General features: G+C 31.8%; 2 protein-coding genes and 1 long non-coding RNA gene across 10 annotated transcripts in view; 2 read left to right on the plus strand and 1 right to left on the minus strand.

Moving 5' to 3' along the window:
• Window positions 1-19221, plus strand: part of LOC126925609 (PDF receptor) — a 66565-nt gene that overhangs the window by 5331 nt on the left and 42013 nt on the right. For 3 of the 7 annotated variants that reach the window (XR_007714019.1, XR_007714018.1, XR_007714020.1), the window contains exon 1: window positions 7931-8248. The exons of 1 other annotated variant lie outside the window; for it this stretch is intronic. The gene's annotated coding sequence lies outside the window, so the exon portion shown is untranslated. Of the gene's footprint in view, window positions 1-7917; window positions 8249-19221 lie in introns of those variants that run through there. 3 more of the 7 variants (XM_050741357.1, XM_050741361.1, XR_007714017.1) reach the window with 3 other exon arrangements.
• LOC126925611 (cytoplasmic phosphatidylinositol transfer protein 1) lies at window positions 58-3002 on the plus strand. 2 transcript variants are annotated; one of them, XM_050741364.1, is made up of 8 exons: window positions 58-257; window positions 476-624; window positions 708-796; window positions 855-905; window positions 967-1038; window positions 1103-1201; window positions 1270-1425; window positions 1505-3002. In XM_050741364.1, the coding sequence occupies exons 2-8, from the start codon at window positions 516-518 to the stop codon at window positions 1754-1756; spliced, it is 828 nt and encodes a 275-aa protein (XP_050597321.1). In that variant the 5' UTR covers window positions 58-257; window positions 476-515; the 3' UTR covers window positions 1757-3002. The 2 variants fall into 2 exon arrangements, with proteins under 2 accessions (XP_050597321.1, XP_050597320.1); XM_050741363.1 differs by having other exon boundaries at window positions 898-905.
• LOC126925614 (uncharacterized) lies at window positions 2991-4971 on the minus strand. The gene is made up of 2 exons (XR_007714022.1): window positions 3429-4971; window positions 2991-3343 (listed from the first exon to the last, which is right to left on the minus strand). It is a non-coding gene; the product is annotated as an uncharacterized LOC126925614 (long non-coding RNA).

Consider the following 19221-nt stretch of genomic DNA (forward strand, 5'->3'; position numbering starts at 1 on the left):
TGCCAAACATTATTATCGATTTGAAACAGTGGACGGACTTCATACAATTCGATTGTTTATTGGCTCATCGCTTGGAGCTAGTGAAATAGCTATTTGGATGACAATTTCATCAGCTCCATATTCATTAGCTAAGAAGAGAACTATAATCTCATAAGCGAATATTAATTTAATGCAGTCGTAGGAGGTTGTCTGGTTTTCGTTACAATATGGTATTAACGAAGGAATATCGCATATGTATGCCGCTTACCACAGGGGAGGTAAATCTTTCTGAATTTTTAATGTTAATTGTTGCTACAGCTTTGCATAAATATTCCTTCCATATACAGATATTAGAAATTTTCGTTTTTAACATTCCGTTATAATTTTTTACTCTGTCAGTTAATATTTTCTCACAATTCTTGATTAAGCACAATTAGAACTTTGGTTCACTTCAGTTGAATTAAAGAATTTCAATTATTGATTATATTCTTTGTAGTATCGGATAGGTCAACTTTATATGATTGCTAGACACAGTCATGAGCAATCAGATAGTGATGAAGGTGTTGAGGTTGTTGAAAATGTGGAGTGTGATGATCCAGAACATGGAAAGGGTCAATATACAGAGAAACGAATCCATCTATCTAGGTAATTTTCATGGCATCACTTATATCTGTAAATTCAGACTATTATAGAGATTGATGCCTCATATTTGTTATATTAAATTACAGTAAATTGCCATATTGGATTCAATCTCTCATTCCTCGAATATTTTATGTCACAGAGAAGGCATGGAATTATTATCCCTTTACTGTCACAGGTATATTAAAATATGGTTAATATTTCATCAAATAGAATCCAAAAATGTTTCTTTCTAGCTAATAATGTGGCTTTTTTTCATGTTGCTTATGGTCTACCAAGAATACACTGTAAGTAAAAAAATTGTAGCTTTATGTGAGGTTTCTTGTTACATAAAATTTTACTTTTTAGTGTTCTTTTATTCCAAAATTGTACATCTCAATAAAAACGCGATATGAGGATAACAATGGATCTACAGAAAATGTATGTAAATGAGTTTTATATGTAAATAGAATTAGTTCTGTTACATATAATGCTATTAAAACAGTGTTTAGGTCTGTCTCCAATCGAATTGATTCATCGTGAAGTTGATTTTGTGGACATTGCTTACGATGAATTATCCGCGAAGCACTATAAAGAGGAGGAGGTATTGTTATTATTATAACACCTAGGTCTTGACTTAGAAATTTACATTCATGAATATCTTTACTTTAGGACCCAAAATTCTTTAAATCTCAACGAACTGGTCGTGGTCCATTGGTAGAAGGGTGGAAAGGCACTACACAGCCTATAATGTGTTCTTACAAGCTAGTTCAAGCTTCTTTTGAAGTGTGGGGTATGCAAACTCGAGTGGAAGACTTCATTCATAGAGTAATTTGTTTATAAATATTTATAGAGTACTTAAATTACGAAATTTACAACTGTAATGATGTTATTCTTACATCTGCAGTGTATTAGAGATATTTTATTATTGGGTCATCGTCAAGCATTTGCATGGATTGACGAGTGGTATGACATGACACTGGAGGATGTTCGACAGTATGAACAAAAGATGCAAGCTGAAACTAATGAGAAAGTGCGACTCAGAAATATGAATAACGAGAAGCCACCAACACCAACCACACCAACTTCATCAATGCCGTCTTCACCATTACCCAAATCTCCTACACAGTCCACTCGATCATGGTTCTCTTGGTCTTAGCCATATTATTAGAGTAATCAACCTATCTAGGGAACGTAATTATAATTGTGCAAATAAATATCGGCACTTTCGATTTTGTGTGATATATGTATATATATATACATATGTATATGTATATGTATGTACATTATAGCCAGGTACCTGCAACAGGATTTGTGAACCAGAGTTCCTGATCTGTTTTTCTTTTCTAGATCATTTCTCTGCAATATTGTCAAACAAAGAATATCTATCGTCTATGCAATGTTGAATATTTTTATAGTTTATTCATGTCTATGCTAAACAGTTTAGGACTAGCTGCAAGTGGTATTTTAAAAAGTGCAGGTTTCCTGCGAACTTATGTTAACTTTAATACTTGTTCTCCTTTATAACATTCATTGCAGATTATATTGTTGTATTTTAAGTTATAGATATTTATAAAGTCATTTTACCAAGGCAGGAAGTAAAGATATCAGGAGTAGTTCTTGAGTTATTGTAAATGTCGTAAAAGTAGTAGCGAAATTTAGATCTAGTTGGGGAAGGCACCATGGTACATTCAAAATGGATACTTATTGATATTATATACACACCGGCTTAAGCTATATTGATGTGTGAAATACTGTAAAGATCAATGATTAGTGTTTAACATAAGAATTATTAATTGTCGTAGCAGATTGTATACTATGTTATATGTATACTATTTCTTGATGCAACTACGAACTCTCACGGCACTAATGAATTGTGTTCTTTTTTTGGTTTATATTAACTTAAAGGTAGCTATAGTATTTTTTCTAATTGAATAGCAGGTTGTACATACAGAATTATCTGAGGTAGGATATTAATTCTACTTCTTGTAGGCTTTAAAAAGGACCAGGAGTATCTGTTTTTAATTTTGTGTTAGCATCTGAATTCTCTGCTGTTTCTAATTTATAATAATTATGTGCTGTCCAAAATTTTCTTGGGACCAAAACAGACCTTAAAACAAAAAGAGGTGGAAATATACAAACGCACAACAATTCACTTTTAATTTTTATATGAAATTAAAGCTTGAAACTACAGCTGTACACACTTACAATGTGCATATTGTGCCGTGGAAAGAAAAATGTTCGATCTCATTGTTAAAAGTCTTTTCATCGCTTAATTTCCATTGCTTATAGCATGTTTAAAATTGTGTTCTTTTTTAAAAGGGTACTCACTGCAGAGCATTTAATTGCCTCTTTATTGTACGAATATGTATTTAAATAAACGTTTCAAGCTATTCTTTTCAGAAGATTTGTTATTTTATTGTTTAGTCTGTAAATTTACAACCAACCAGCTAGTTTAATACTAAGTTTACAGTAAGTGTAATAAGTACATAACAGTTTGATGAACAAAAAAGCCAGCTGAATAGCTTTCATACATTTCATACAGCTATGTTCACTCATTTTTACAAAACTACATATCAGTACAATTACAATATTTAAATTACATTAACACATTCGATGCTACCAAGGCACTTCAAGTGGCTGCGCTTTTTTAAGAATTATTAGTCAGAAATCAAATGAAGAACCTTAGTAATGATATTTGATTCAATATACTGTTTCTTAGGTTACTTATCTTCGTATTGAAACACTAAAAAAGGAAAAAGAAATCAAATTGCGTTAGAACTATTTATTTATCCAACAACAGTTCCAAAATATTCAATTTCATTTTATACTTTTTTCATGGTGGGTGCAAATTAAATTGGTTTACGAAATAGGAAAATTTGCTGAAGTCAGGTATATTATTTGCAACTAAGTAATTGCCCGGATCAAAAGAGCATCGCGAAGAGGTCCTGAACTTTTAATTATCTTCAAAATCGGCATGAAATTAATAAACTTCAATTTCTGACTGTGAGACTCGTTTCACACTACTCCAACTTCTACCCCTCCCTCAGTTACCCCCCCCCCCCCCTCCCAACAGTTACCCCTCTTACCTTGCTTGTTTATCATATTCGTCTAGTCGTACACAAAGTAGAGAAAAATCAGTGGAGTGACCGCTTCGTAAGAGCCATTGATATCTTACTCATTGATATCTTTTTGTAGAAATTCTTTCTTTGGCGTTTTTTACTAATTGAAATTTTAAACTTGTCACTGTTTTTTTAAATTGCTATTTATTTTTTGGTGTCTTTTAATTTTTGTTAGTTGTTGCAATGGTTTCTTTTTACCACGTCCCCTCCTCTATATCTTTTTGTTACCAGAATTTTTTTTAGCGCGCCTTCTCTTAATCATTGAAATTCTTTAGTGTCCTCTCGTTATCCCTCTTTCATTGCCGCAATTTTTTCTTTCACACTTGCCTTCTTTTATTATTGGAATTTCATTTTTAGTACAATTTTTTATATTGCTTTTTTCTTCATCAACGACCTCCTTTTTGCTGGGTTCTTTTCTATTCGAGCTTTTGTTTTTTCATTGATACTTGTGCTGCTTTTTTTTATCGTTAAGAATTTTCTATGGTATATACTGTTTTTCTTTATTGTATGGATATATTTCGCACATTTTCTGTAACAGAGAAAACTTATTTTCGAAATTGCTTCGATATGTATTATGATTTCTAATCTATTTGATTTTTAAATTTATACAATATATATAGTGATACTTTTCACGTATACATATCATTAGCATCATTTTCTTTAAGTATTTCTTACTTTGGATACTTCCTTCTTCCTTCTTTTTCCAGTAATTCCTTTCCTTAATTACCCAGTTTCATTGATTACTATTACTATATTCCCCTTACTACTTCACTTCATAACCACCATCGGTTCACCACCTTCTCCACTTGATTATTCCTCATCCTTGCACTCACTTCTTCATCTACATATTACCTATCTTCATCCTTATTTCTCCTATATCCTATTCCTGCTTTAATATATCTTCTTCTTGGAAACTTCTTTCTTCACCAGTTTAATGCAATCACTATATGATACTTTTGATAACTTTTCCTCACGTAAATTATCGCAAGTAAGTTTCTGATACCTATTCAAGTAGAACTTAATTATTTTCGAATAATTTGTATAATAATAAAAAATATACAGGGTGAGCTAGTAAGAAAGGAATAACTCGTTATTGACTTTATCACAAGACTGTTTGAAATAAAATTTATTGTATTCGAAATGCCTGATCAGGCGAATATAATTTAATTTTTTAATACCTTATTATATTTTTTGAGATGTTCAAGTCACCTCGAATTTTTTAAATGGCACCGTGTATATTTTATATTTTATACCATTAGTCGATCCAGATCGACATTCTCTACAAACGAATATTAATCTATTAACTGGCCACTCACACGGTATTCGAATTAATGTGTATTACCCTTTGTTCGAACACTCTTTGGGGGTTGAATTTCGAAAAACACTTAAACACATGTTTGTTTATTTTAAAGGAGAAGGTTATGCCAAATTTCAAGCATCTACTTTCAGTGGACGTAGAGATACGGTTATCCTGTAAAAATATTTTACCCCTTTTCTACCCCATCAGAGTTTGTGTTTTCAAAAAATTTGTTTACATCTAAGCTTAATTTCACCCACATCATAAGAGAAGTTTATTGGGGGTTCGAATACAATAAATTTTATTCCAAACATTTTTTGAGTCAAGAGGTAATGAATTATTTCAAGCGTTCATTCTTACTGTCTCACCTTTTATATATGTGTATTTTTTAATAAATCTATAAAATAGAAATTTTTCTTTCTTAATGTTTCTAAATATTTTTTGACGTAATATTATCAAATAATTTCCGAAATACAAAGTAAATAATAATAATACATGTCATTATTATAATTATAACACATTAGATAATACACGTAATTATTTGTTGCTTGCTTTATGGAGAAGGTAGCGTACTTTTGGACAGCACTGTATAAGAGGTTGGCGGAACGTCGCACCGATTTAGAGAAATTTCGCTGTAACTTGCACGGTGATTGCTTTTTGAAAAAAAGACCAGTGGAAGCAATCGTTTTCCCGATATATTCTCAGTTCTTTCTATCTTTTTTATTTCAATAATAAAATAGTTCACCCAGAGGCGATACTGTGTTCTATTGTAGCCGAATTTATTTCTAGAACCGTTGTTTTTTATTAACAAAATATAACTAATCAAACGATGCTTAAGAAAATTGGAGATTTGATCGTTCAATAAAATTCGAGAGCATAAAAATTTATTTTTAATCACCATATTTCACTTTATTTTTTATTTTTATACATAAATTAATCTTGTTTACGAATTAATTTTTTTCAATTTTTATAAATAACAAACTAAATACTCAATGAGTAATTTCCTGTCTGAAATAAATATGAACACAAAATGTCCAATGCAACAACCGGTGGTCCAATTAGACTATATGTAAATTCCCAAATTTCAACATTTTCAAAGAAATTCTACCGATCTACCAAAGAACTGGGAAACCATTTGAATATAAAAAATAGTAATTGAACGTTCTTACTAGTAAGTCTCAACAGCAAAATCTAAAGAACCAACTTAACCCTGTAGCGATCCTCGAATTTTGCAATCTTTTTCTCAATTTAGCAAAAGCTTTATAATATCCTAAAGACATGTTTATCGTAAAAGACGAGGGGCTAGTCATACGAATAGCAATTTTTTCATATTGAACTCGAATTTGAAATATTTTCTAATATACAAAAATGGCTGACAGAATACACAGTTAAATACACACATAAAACATCAATCAATAGCAGAGAAGAATTGAAAAACCGTTTACGGGAAAAAGCTGCTGCCCATGTATCGTTCTATTTGAGGATCCCTGTGCACCTCGTTGCTCAGGCTGACCTACTTTTATTCGTGTAAGAAGGTTTGCTCGTGCATAGGGATATTTCGGCTAATATTTAATTGTCTATAACTAAAAAACAAAGCCGAAAACGCAATTTTTTTATTCTTGATTTTCATCTTACTTTAGCTTCAAGAATCCTCCTTAAATTTTTTTACATTTGTATTCGAACACCCCGTATATTGTACAAATGTCCGCAACATTCAGCTTGCAGATCTAATATTACAACGGGATAACTTGAGAAACTGTTAATAATCAAAGAAGAGAAATATATTCTTTCATAAAAACAGTGTTAAATATAAGAGGATTGGTGACTATTATTACTATTATTATTGATGATATATATGATGCAATGTATTTTTGTTGCTGGTTGTATATATATTCAAAATACGTGACTTTCAAGTGAGATTACATTGGTGTTCCAGTATTTTTGTGATCGACCGTAGTTAAATTAAATTTATAAATGTCTTTCATCCTTAACCAGTTAACCACAGCTATAGTTAATCGTCTGTGCAAAGGGTAGAAGGATTTTCCTACTATAAACGATTATGCAAACGTTCGAGGCTGTTAAAAGCGTAACCGCGCGGTAAGAAAGAGCTTCTGGCTCCGCTTCTCACTGTAAAGGAAGAAAGAACGAGTTCCTCCCCCTTTTATCACGTGGCCATAGTGCGTCACGTGTTCTATGAGCCGCGTGAGGTCGACAGTGTCGACACCAGACACGTGAACAACCCAATCGAGGATATTGTATTTTCGGATTAATGGAAATTCACTCTGATCAACACTGTTCGTCCTACTATCTGAATTAATTAACGGCCTTCTACATCTGTTCCTCCTTCGTGTTTCGTAATCGGCAATCCATTTAATTAACATGTACCCTACCTGTCTTTTTGCGCCCTTGCGTTTGCGTAACCGGATTTATAACCAAGATAAGTTGAACTCGGTTCTTCGACGAGATTGAAATCGTTTCTTTCTGTTTTTCTATTATTTATTTATGCAATGTTACGTTAGCTTTCGAAGCCATTATTATTACATATTTATTTTACCCAGCTCCTCTCTTGTTATTATGTTAGGTTCTTTAATTTTTCTTAAAATCTACGGTTCACCTCATACACAACAATCCATAAAATATAACATTTTTAACGAATATGTACGTCTTTAAAGCTATTAGCTTTAAAGCTAAATACGTGAGTAAACAATTTCTTAAAAAAGAATTTCAAAAGATACTTCTGTAAAAAAATAGAAATTATTTACCAAATATTCTATATACAATATTTACTCTCTATTCAATCTCTAACCTAATGTAATTTGGAAATGACTTGCCGCTGATTCCAAAAATAATATCATTTAAACGTCTTAAACATTTCAGGTAGAGTTCACTTGAAATGATTTAAATAGCCAACAGGAGGTCCATTGTTGGCCACAGGACGATTCACGTCACCGCAAGCCTCGTGGTTGCGTATAATTGGTTCGCGCGAATAAGGATCCACGCTGGCGCGAACGACTCTGCGGACGACAAATGGTGGAGGGGTTGAGGTGCGATTCCTTGCGCGACTAGACGCGTCTCTAGCCAGTTCGGAACAGTTACCGCGCGTACTTTGTCACGTTCGCATCGGTTATCGTGGTCGTAAGCTCACCGCGAAACTTGAACTGCTTCTCCTCAGTGATCCTGAGCATTTCGTCTTCGCTTCCAGGCTCTTTTAATTCCTTGCATTGTATCACTGGTGAGGCTTGCAAATATTTTGAAATGTATTTTTATTTTCATATTATTTGTTTATAATTTATTATAATTATTAGATAGCGAATTTTTAGATAAGTTAATACTGTTAAGAATATAATTAGAAAAATGGAACGTTTGTAGAGAATTGCTTTACGTATCAAATATTATAGAAATGTTTATATATTTTTTATGTACAGTTTATATATACATCTTCATACTACATGCAATAATGTGCACTCTATGTGATTTTGCATTTTCTAATTTTCTATGGATACATAAAAATCCGCAGTCCAATAATTGCTGATGGTTATACCATTTACTGAAATTAATAGTAGTTATGTTATTTACTTTGATTGTTCCATTACACGTGAAACTTGCTTTTGCAAGTATTCTTTAAGCGAATGTTTACTTTTAAATTTTATACAATTAGTAATTTATAAAATATAATATGATTTGTGTAAGGGTATTTTAAATAATTGTACAATTAGTTTCAATTATTTAATTTTAATTATTCATTATTAAGTATAAAATGTTAATTGTTTGATTTCAAGTGGTTTGAAGTAATCATTGATAGAATTTGGAAATAGGAAATTTTTTGTGATTTTAATATCAAAAAGTGTCAATAGAATTTTTGTCTCTGTAGTTGAGGATGGTGTACACGAGTGTTTGATCAAGCTTTTCGCTGATTCCTCCAAAAGTGACTAGGAAAAGATAAGTTCAAAGCTTTTTATTCATAAAATTCTCTGCACAGTTTCTTGTTATAAATCTTTCCTCGGAAGAATCTTGGATTGAAAATTATTTAACATATTCCTTTACCTTTAAATTATTTAATAGTGTGCCCTTCAGATCTGATATAGCTGTTGATCCGTAAAATATGTTTTACTCTTCGCCTCTGTAAACAATTTTTATTTTAATTTTATTGAAAATTATTTAACATATTCCTTTACCTTTAAATTATTTAATAGTGTGCCCTTCAGATCTGATATAGCTGTTGATCCGTAAAATATGTTTTACTCTTCGCCTCTGTAAACAATTTTTACCTTTGCAAGTGTTTCTACCTTTTTCTAATGTTTATAAGAATCGTTAAATCGTTCCAAACTGTGATCTCCAAACGTAATTGAGATGTTCTTGATCTCAGATTAAATTTTATTCTTCAGTCTTAGATAAGGTTTCTTCCATAATCTATATCAGTTTTCATAAGGCTCTTCAAGTATTCTATCATATCTAGCAATTACAAGAATCATTAAATTCATCGTAATTGATCTCTAGATTAGACTTCGTCCTTGTCTTTATAATTATAAAAATTGTTCCCGTTCTCCCGATTTTTATTTTGTCCCTTTAAGAAATAATTCCATCAACTCTTACAAGCTTCTTCAAATATTCCATCTTTCTTAATGGCGAGGAAAGGAATCACTGTAGCCAGGTTGTTAGCAACTGCAGAAACGATGCTGATCGCTTCACTTCCCACCGCTTCCGTTTCATTAACTGAAAAACGATATTCCACGGCATCCACGTTCTTCTATTTATCGACGCCAGTGGAAGGAATGACCTGTGCACATGCAATATCGTTGAAAGTGCAGCTTCCAGTTTCATCGACGATTCGTCGACGCGTAATTATTCACGTGTGCACCACGTTAATACACATGCTCGCGATTTCCAATTATCCGCAACTCCCTCGACATTTCTCCACCCCCTCGATGTCCCTTCCCTCATCACCAATTATTTCCTTCCCGCGAGAAACATTTTATCCTATTGGCCACTAAATCTAATTAAGCTTTATTATTGCGTTGTTCTATAATAGTATAATACAACATCAGTAACGTTCTGTCAGAGGAGAAATATTACATATCGGAGAAATTGCTGTAAAATTATTCTTTCATTGTTCTGTACAGTTGGAAGATGTATGATATCTTTAATGATTGGAGATATAGTTAAGTTGGAATACGAGGTAGTAGCATATACAGGATAGTAATGTATTACATATTGTGCAATACTAAAAATAGAGTAATATAATATGCTACTAGCATAAGTACAAGTATATACTATATACTAATACGAGGTAGTAGCATATACAGAATAGTAATGCAGTATATATTGTGCTATACTAAAAATAGAGTACTATAATATACTACTACCATAAGTATTAGCATATACTATATGCTAATACTAGGTAGTAGTATACACAGGATAGTAATATAGTATAGTAATGTAGTATATATTGTGTAGTACTAAAAATAGAGTACTATAATATACTACTACTATACTATAAGTACTAGTATATACTATTACTATAAGTAATATATACTAAGTACTAGTCTATACTATATACTAATACTAGGTAGTAACATACACAGGATAGTAATATAGTATAGTAATGTATTATATATTGTGCAATACTAAAAATAGAGTACTACAATATACTACTACCATAAATATTAGTATATACTATATATTAATACTAGGTAGTAGCATACACAGGATAGTAATACAGTATAGTAATAATAGTATATATTGTGTAGTACTAAAAATAGAGTACTATAATATACTACTACTATAAGTACTAGTATATACTATTACTACAATAAGCAGCTACTACTAGTTATTATTACTATTAACTAGTACTATATTTCTCCTGTAATATTTCTTGTTCGCTTTATTTTACTTACAAATGCTTCGTTAATTGCTTCAATTAAATGTTAATATCTTTGAAGGTAAAAATTAATTGTCGAATATATTTCTCATTGGAAACCAATTAAATTTCATCTGCATCATTATACCGCTACGAATAACACAATTATGCTAGGAGATTCATTAGAACAAGTCGCTGGATGTTGTCTGACCAATCTTCGCTTATTCTCCTTATGCAGTTGGAATATCTCACAAATTGGAATATCCTTTAAACTAAGCATTTTTCGATTCAAATATTTTAATACTTTCTCGTAGAGAGTTAAACAATGCATCGAACATATAAATGAAATTAAATAAACGAATAAAAATTATACAGTTCCATTAAAAAAAGACTGCAATTTTCCGGTGCATTGTTACATACTAGGAAAAAAAAATAAACTAAGCGAGTACCTATGAATATAGATGCTATCATATCATTCAACTTTTCCCTCTACAGTATTTTTTTCCATCTCTCTCACCGACTTTCAGATAAAACCCTGTTCAATTGTGAAACGCATTCTATATATCTGTTTATTTATTTTTTGGCTCCATCACACAGGAAACTTTGCTTACGTATAATATTTCTCTCATTCTCGTGCTTTGTTTGGATATAGAGCTTTTGTTTAGAACATCCATGCACACTTCCATCCCAAACACACGTATCTCATCTTATGTCTAATACTAACACTTAAACATACGACCTTTTTATTTTGTTAAATTTTATATCATATATATTTCTGTGTTTCAGTTAGCGTGTCTTACTTTCGAACGATATTTGTCGTGCTGCAAATACCTTAAAATTGTCTATCGGTCTTTCCATGGCGAGTGGATAATCTGTTTCCTTGGTCAGTCAGGAACATCTTGAATTGCAGATCGAACGAGAGTACGTGATGCGCCTAAAAGATTGGAAGTAAAAGTCTCCGGTCAGAGTGACTCTGCTCTTTATTCATCTCTTGGATGCTTATTGGATCGGATCTTTTCCTGTTTCCATTGGGTTTTCAGCATCGAGGAAAGAAAATGATGCGAGTTTTCCTTTAGATTGAATAGTGTTATGAGCTTAGGATCCCGGGAGAGATAAGCAGAGACACGTTACTTTTTCTCATATCGATAGTTATTGGTTAAAATGTCTTTTATTTCTAATGAAATCGAAATGAAAAATATCTCAAAGTTAGAATATTTTAGAGAATTTTACGAATTAAGATAGTTTCATCAATAGGAAAAAATTAGCTCCCTTCATTATATCAAGTTACAACTTTATTTTAATTTTAATGTTAGATATTATTATTCCTTTATCATTTTATATTATTTCGTTTGTTTGATATTTTACACTAAAAATTGCAACCTTCTCGTTTTTATTTTATTTGTTATTATCCACAAAATACAGCTGAAATCATGTATATTTGAAAATTAGAATTTAACATTCTATCACAAGGATGTTTCATCAATAGCGAAAAGTCAGGTTCTCTATTTTTATTAAAAAGTCACTGTCTTTTCTCGTTTTTATTATTATTTCACGAGATTATGATTCTCCGGAATATTCTATCCACGTGCTAGAATTACATTTTCATAAAGAATGAACAGGAAAAAGTATACCCATTCCATTTCATCGAGCGATGAAATTAAAATTTTCACGAAGAATGAACAAGAAAAAGTATTTCTATTCTAACACGTGATAAAATTAGAATCTCTCATCCGATCCTGGAACCACAATTATTGGAATAGTTGAGAATCGGTAATTGTAGCGAACAGTGGTTGGTAACTCGTTAAGAACGTTGCAACGTTCTTCGACCTTGAGGGTTAGCGAACCTAGAATGAGAAGAGCTGTGATTGCAGACATCTGTAGGACTGTGGCTTCTCGTTTAGCATGCAATACGCCACTATCTGCCTACGCAACAGTCACTAGGTCGTCGCTATAATTTCATCCTTTCGATATGCAACCAGTGTTCCATAAATTTCCTCCTGGCTTCCTCGATTCTGGGTGCCTCTGGCATCATAGTGGTCACTGGACCATGTTAACTACATCGACGAGCTATTGACATGGATATACTGCTATTGGACCCAAAGGAATTTTTATGGTTAGTAGCTTTATCATTATTATTGGGAAAATTCGTTTCGATTTTTAAAGAACGTGAAGGGCCCAAAGAATCTGAAAGGTTCTGGAAGCATAGAATATTCAAAGGAACCTTGAGAAAGATTACGGAACAAAACGCCACCTACCTAAAGTATAGTATTCAGATCGCGAAACCTTTCATCTGAATGTGTCATTTTGGCGGTATTTTAGGATGCTAAAGTTGAAGAAGATGAGGGACATTTTTCACGGAAGTAAACGATTTTGAAAATTCGGCTGACAAAGGTCTTAATCGTAGAAATCCGCGTAAGACCGTGGTCATGCAGAGCTATAAGCTGCAAGCGGCAGGACAGGCGATGGCGCTACTAGCCAATGCCAATACTACAAATGCCTATTTTACCATTTACCACTCTCTGCGTGATTACGGTGTAATCTGTCGCCTCATGACGTCCGCAGAATAAAAGATAGCTCCAACCGAATCCATTTCTCACGATTCAAACGCGTATAGAGTAAGCCACACGGTAGTTTCAGACTACCGAGTTTGAAAAGAGATGTGAAAAATCGCCAGCACTTTGCACATCAACAGGTAGACCAACATTTTTTTACGCGTTACACATGATATATTCTTTCTCATTTAAATTGCTTCTTAAATTACTTTCTCACAAAAAAAAAAAAAAAAAAAAAAATATTGGAGATGGGAGAAAATGTGACAATTATATTTAAAAAGGTCAATTACGTAATATCCACATTCGACAGTATAAGGTTGCTTCTAAAAAATGAAGCAGTAGTTACACCTTCTATATATTCATAAAAAAGCACAATGTTAACATCCGATGGTATACCGTTCTTTGTCATTTTATTCTATCCTCATATTCTTTTTCATCGCCCTTTTTCATCTCTGACATTTCAGAGATGTAGTTTGATCTAATTGCGTGGGACACCCTCTATATTATATAATGTAGAATTAATATTACTTATATAATTGAACATTGTTATAACACGCTACAGTACCTATACCAATTTGATCAGATTACTGAAAAAGTTACTGAAATAGTTGTAAAATACCAAGATTATGACAATTCTTTAAAATCTTAATTGAAAATTAAGTAAAAGTCAAATATGATAAATCTATTTATTCCAAAATTCAATCCAATCTAATTTAATCTAATTTAATGGTGAATACTAATATTCACCAATATTAACATTACCCAAACATTCCAAAGGTAGTAAAACTTTTTAACAAACCAGTTGAAATCTGAGTAAATCAAAATATGATCATCTATTTATCCTGGCTTTTGTTCCAATAGTTCACTTCAAAATATTGCAATGTTAATATCCAGCAGAATGCTTAAGGAGTCCATAAAATAGTTTCAAAATTCCGATGCCAATAAAACCTTCTAACAAAGCACAATCACAAAACGTAAATACTAACCAATCCAAAGCAAAAGCCAATTATTTATTAATTTCGAAGTTGATTATTCCAGTTTAATTCAATTCAAACTGCCCCGTCCTGCCAAACAAAATCCAATCTCCTTTTCTCATTAAATTCTCAAATCATTGTCCAGAGGAAAATTTCGCCAAAATCCCAGGGGATCTTGAATCAGGCTGGTTCCAATCGTTAAGCGTTCATCCAGGTCAAGGCTCGATAGTCGGATGGGCTCGTAACCGAGGCTTTCGTGAACAATGGGCGCGCGATACTGCGGTAATTAGCGGGCAGATTTTAGAAGAAGCACGGAATCGCACGCTTGGTCTCCCCTTTCACCTGGGTTGTTACGTGGAGCAATTTGTTCATGGGAACATCTCAATCATTTATAGAAACTTTTTAATGAACATACTATAACGAGTAAACTACAAAATTCGATGCAAGTTTATATTTTTGTGGATATAAGGAAAGTAACGTAATCCAAATGGAGGTTTGTTTCATTTGTGAGTTTTTAGGTTATGTCAAATATAACACTTTCGAAATTATACTGTTATTTTTTTAAACTCCTTTGTTCTTCGTTTTAGGATTAGTTGATTTTTCTCTGTGACGGTGCTGTTTTTCTTCATGCAAATATTGAGTTGGCAACTAAGTGATTGTGGATTTTGTCAATACCATCTAATGACAAAATCCGCAATCACTTAGTTGCCAAGCCAACTCCCTGCAATTTTTCTATGATATTGTAGTTTCTGTTTTTCGAACGATGTTGTTCTTAGTCTTGAAGGTACTAATGGAAATCGTTGGATTTTATTGGTGCAATTTTTGTTTGCAGAATAAGAGGTACTCGATAGCTGACGATCGGTTTCGTTCTCGATGCGAGAGAATTCGATGCAACACGCGTAGGAGGCAGTTACTGATTCGTTAGTAGTTGGAAATGGTTTGGAATTAACGTGTTTGGCACATCGATTAACTTTCCAGTTCTGTTTCCTGCTACCTATTTTCAATCTTTTCGTTTTATTGGTTCTTTGGCAAGTTATCAAAATTCAATTTTGGCCCTAGAAAATAGATTCTGCATATTTTTTCGTTGTTTTCTCTTAGACTGGAATTTTGTTTAGGTAAATTAATCTTTCGTTTCAATTTGAAGCAAATTGAAGCTATATTCCTGCTATTCCTTGAATTTCATACAAATTCGTAAAAAATGTAATCTATAAGAAAATTCTATTTTTCAACTCAAGTATCCAATTTTTCTAAATCAGCCTTTAACTTTCTTTTCCACCAAAAAGAAAGAACTTCGCTAAATGAAAGAATAATTTTCTATACGCTCTTTGCTTTTCCCCTCTTTATTTGTCTTCTCATGTGAACAAATTATTCACAGAGTAGAATAAATTTATGTAAAAAAATTCTTGGTAACCAAATAATTTCCATTTTAATAACAGCGACCTCTTTCTAGATGTAAGGTAAAACTAGAAATGAAATTCTCATGGGTCACTCCGTAGATTAAAATTTGCCACGAGGCACATCAACGAGAACGAAACGCTTTAGGTCTGACGATTTACGATTGCGTTCTCACGTATCATGATCGTTAGCATCGAGGGATGATGCATAATTAAACGAATCTTGTTTATCCAATCGAGTGATCAATTTGAAATACGCAATTGTAACGAAAGCAAATGTTTAGGTTGAGTTAAGTGTAGAATTAAATCGCTCGATGACGATCGTTTCTCGATCTATTGTATTACCTGTGACCTATGGTAAAAAGGTTTCAATCGAACATAGCAAAACACACTGAACTATACAAAGCGCTAACATCAAGTGGGCGATGTTTATGAGGTGTGATTCTATACATCAAGATAATGAGATAATGAGAAGCTCATATATATGGTAGAAATGTTGTTTGGGAATTAATTTTCAAGTTATATAGATTTCACAAAATTGCAAGTTTTCATTTTTAACAATTTATAAACAATTTTTTAATAAGTAATCATTTTATATTAGAAATACAGTACGTTAATGGTTGCTGAAGGACAATGAGTTAGTCGACGAATATTTCTTTCCAATTCATTCATATTTCATGTTTTTCATCTAAAAACACTCGAAAAAGAAAAAGAGGTTAGGTTTGGATTATATTGAGAAGAAAAGGTTAGTTTTGGATTAAGTTACAAAGAAAAGAAGGTTTGAATTATATTGAAAAGGAAAAATTAGTGTTGGGTTAAATCAGAAAAAGTAGAAAATTAGGTTTGCATCGGATAGGAAAGAAAAGAATATTAGATTTAGGTTAGATTAGAAGGGGGAAAAGGTTATAAATGTGTTTGACAATTTATTTCTATAATAAGCTTCTCTCGTTTTTCATCTTTCATTGGTGAAAGCAATAGAACGGATAATTTTCACATTATTATAATAGTATTGATGTAGTAATGGAAAATACAAACGATTGTATAAGTGAATGAATATGTAGCAATTATAATTTTATACTAGATTTAATAAAGAGAGTGAGAGAGAGAGAGAGAGAGAGAGAGAGAGAGAGAGAGTGAGAGAGAGAGAGAGAGAGAGAGAGAGAGAGAGAGAGAGAGAGAGTCATTTCAATATTTCGTGTTTAGTTCTTAAATTATTCATATACTTTTTTATATACAATTTGCTTTTTATTTAATATGAAAGGAAATTACAAATAAAAGGCTTTGCAATGATATACGTAGTATGATATGGTATTACAATGGGATAAAACAGTTTTAAATTTTTGATGTCCAGTTCTTTTAAGTAGCTTTTGATTTTAAAAGCTACATTTTTTTATGTTAATACGTTATAACAAAGAGATTAAAGTTTTGAAAGCCGATGCTCAGTAACAAAAAGCTGGTCCTTTTCCAAAGCTAACATACGATAACAGGAAGCTTACAATTTTTAAAAAGATAATACACAATCGTCCAATCTTGTGAATCTGCTCTTTTATTCAGAAAGTTCTTTGTACATCCAGATTGTTTGATTTCTCAAGCGAAACAAATAGTACCATTTTTAAATATTAAATTATTTCAAGCAGTCAAACTTATTTTTAAATATTTCTGTCGTTTTCCACGATTAAACCATGAATGAATGCCATTCCTACTTCATATCTATGATTCATATTTCAATATGCATTTTAAATTCGTTCTTTCATGTCATTCCACAAAGTAGAAATATCGTCATGAACGATAGACTTCAAAGCTCCTCAATAATCCCCATAAAGATTCTCTTCTATAAATCGCAAATCAATTTCGTGCCTATTTTCTTCTGCGTGGTTTTTATATTCCGGGAAAATAATAACACGGTTAATAATTTTCTTAGAAAATGAAAGAAGATTCCAGTTTCTATATAGATACTTGATGCATCATATTTTTAATTGAACATCGCACAAATCACGTATTTTAGGCAATAGAAATCTAATTTAATTTTGACAAGATTTAGCTAAAATCTTAAAAAAAATTTACCTAATATAAACAAAGATATCCTAACTTAAAGTAAAAGCTTTTAAAATTAGAAAAACAGGAGCACGAGACATTTAAATCTTGAAAGGCTAACTAAATCAAAAGTCCACCTACTATCAGTAAATAAAATCCTAACCTAAAAACTGTCAACATTGCAAAGATAAGTTCACGAAGCACTAAAACAACAAAAATCTAACTTATATAACTTTAAATATTTGGCTAACACCAACAAATAAATCTTAACCGGCAAAGTAAAAATTCTTAACATTGAAAAGACAGAATTATGAAGCACTTAATCAATAAAAACCTAACCTGTAAACACATAATCAAAACTTGAATCAATATCGATAAACACGTTCTAACTTAAACATAAGATTCTTAATATTGAAAATCCAAATGCACGGTCCATTAAAGCTATGATGTCGTAAGCATTAAACGCAATCCTAATCCGAAGCTTTTGAGGTTAAAGTACCTTTAGCCAGATTAAGTTTTGACTTTCGAGAGGTGTTTCGTTAAAACTTCTAACAGTCGCACAACCAACTACATGAAATTATTCCACATGCCAGTTTCTAACTAGTGAAAAGGCTTCCGTATCCTTTTTTTTTAAATCCTAAATCAGAAATTGGATCGAGCATCCCTCAACGCCCCGAGTCACTCGCCTCTATGATTATTCTTGCTCGACCTGATGACTTTTTACTAAAGAAACTGGAGTAAATGAGATTTCTTTGACATTTCTGCTTGGATCTATTTTATTTCTATCAAAGGGAGCCCCGAAGGAACTTTTAAGCAAAGAGATTTGAATGAGAAATGACAAGGATGAACAGAAGTAGTAGTTAACTGGAGTTACATTTTGTTGATGTAAAAGAGACGAAACTTGTTCCCTCACAGGATACATTTTCAGTTGAGTTAATGGGCCTTCAACTTTTGACGCGAGATCTTCATTACAAAAGCAGAGAAACAATTATATCAGTTGCAAAATACACTTTTCTTGCCAAGAAATGTAATTATTTGCGTTTTCGTGTTCATTTAATTATTCTATAATTCTGTTTTAAATGAATTATGATTAAAATATTAGATATAATTATTAAAGTATGGTTAATAATAAATAAAATTAAATTATAGGTTATTTTTACATATCTTTAGGATATAGAATAAAAATTATTCTAAATAATTCTTATTACATGTATACAGTAATAAAATGGGCACAAAAATAGAAATAATTCTATTATACAAAGCAGTTATTGTTATATTTGTTTCATTTTATTGATAAGAATATTAATTCAATTATAAATCTTTTGAATAGATATCCTCTAACATAAAAGCACTGATTAAATTAATATAGAGATACCTTGCAACAATTATTTTTG

The sequence above is a fragment of the Bombus affinis genome, chromosome 16 (genome assembly GCF_024516045.1).
Source record: "Bombus affinis isolate iyBomAffi1 chromosome 16, iyBomAffi1.2, whole genome shotgun sequence".
NCBI lineage: Eukaryota > Metazoa > Arthropoda > Insecta > Hymenoptera > Apidae > Bombus > Bombus affinis.

Coding starts and splice junctions, on each gene's coding strand:
- LOC126925611 (XM_050741363.1), top strand. CDS start 207: ATGGTATTAACGAAGGAATATCGCATATGTATGCCGCTTACCACAGGG. Junction 258..475: donor TGCCGCTTACCACAGGGGAG/GTAAATCTTTCT, acceptor TATTCTTTGTAG/TATCGGATAGGTCAACTTTA. Junction 1,039..1,102: donor ACAATGGATCTACAGAAAAT/GTATGTAAATGA, acceptor CTATTAAAACAG/TGTTTAGGTCTGTCTCCAAT.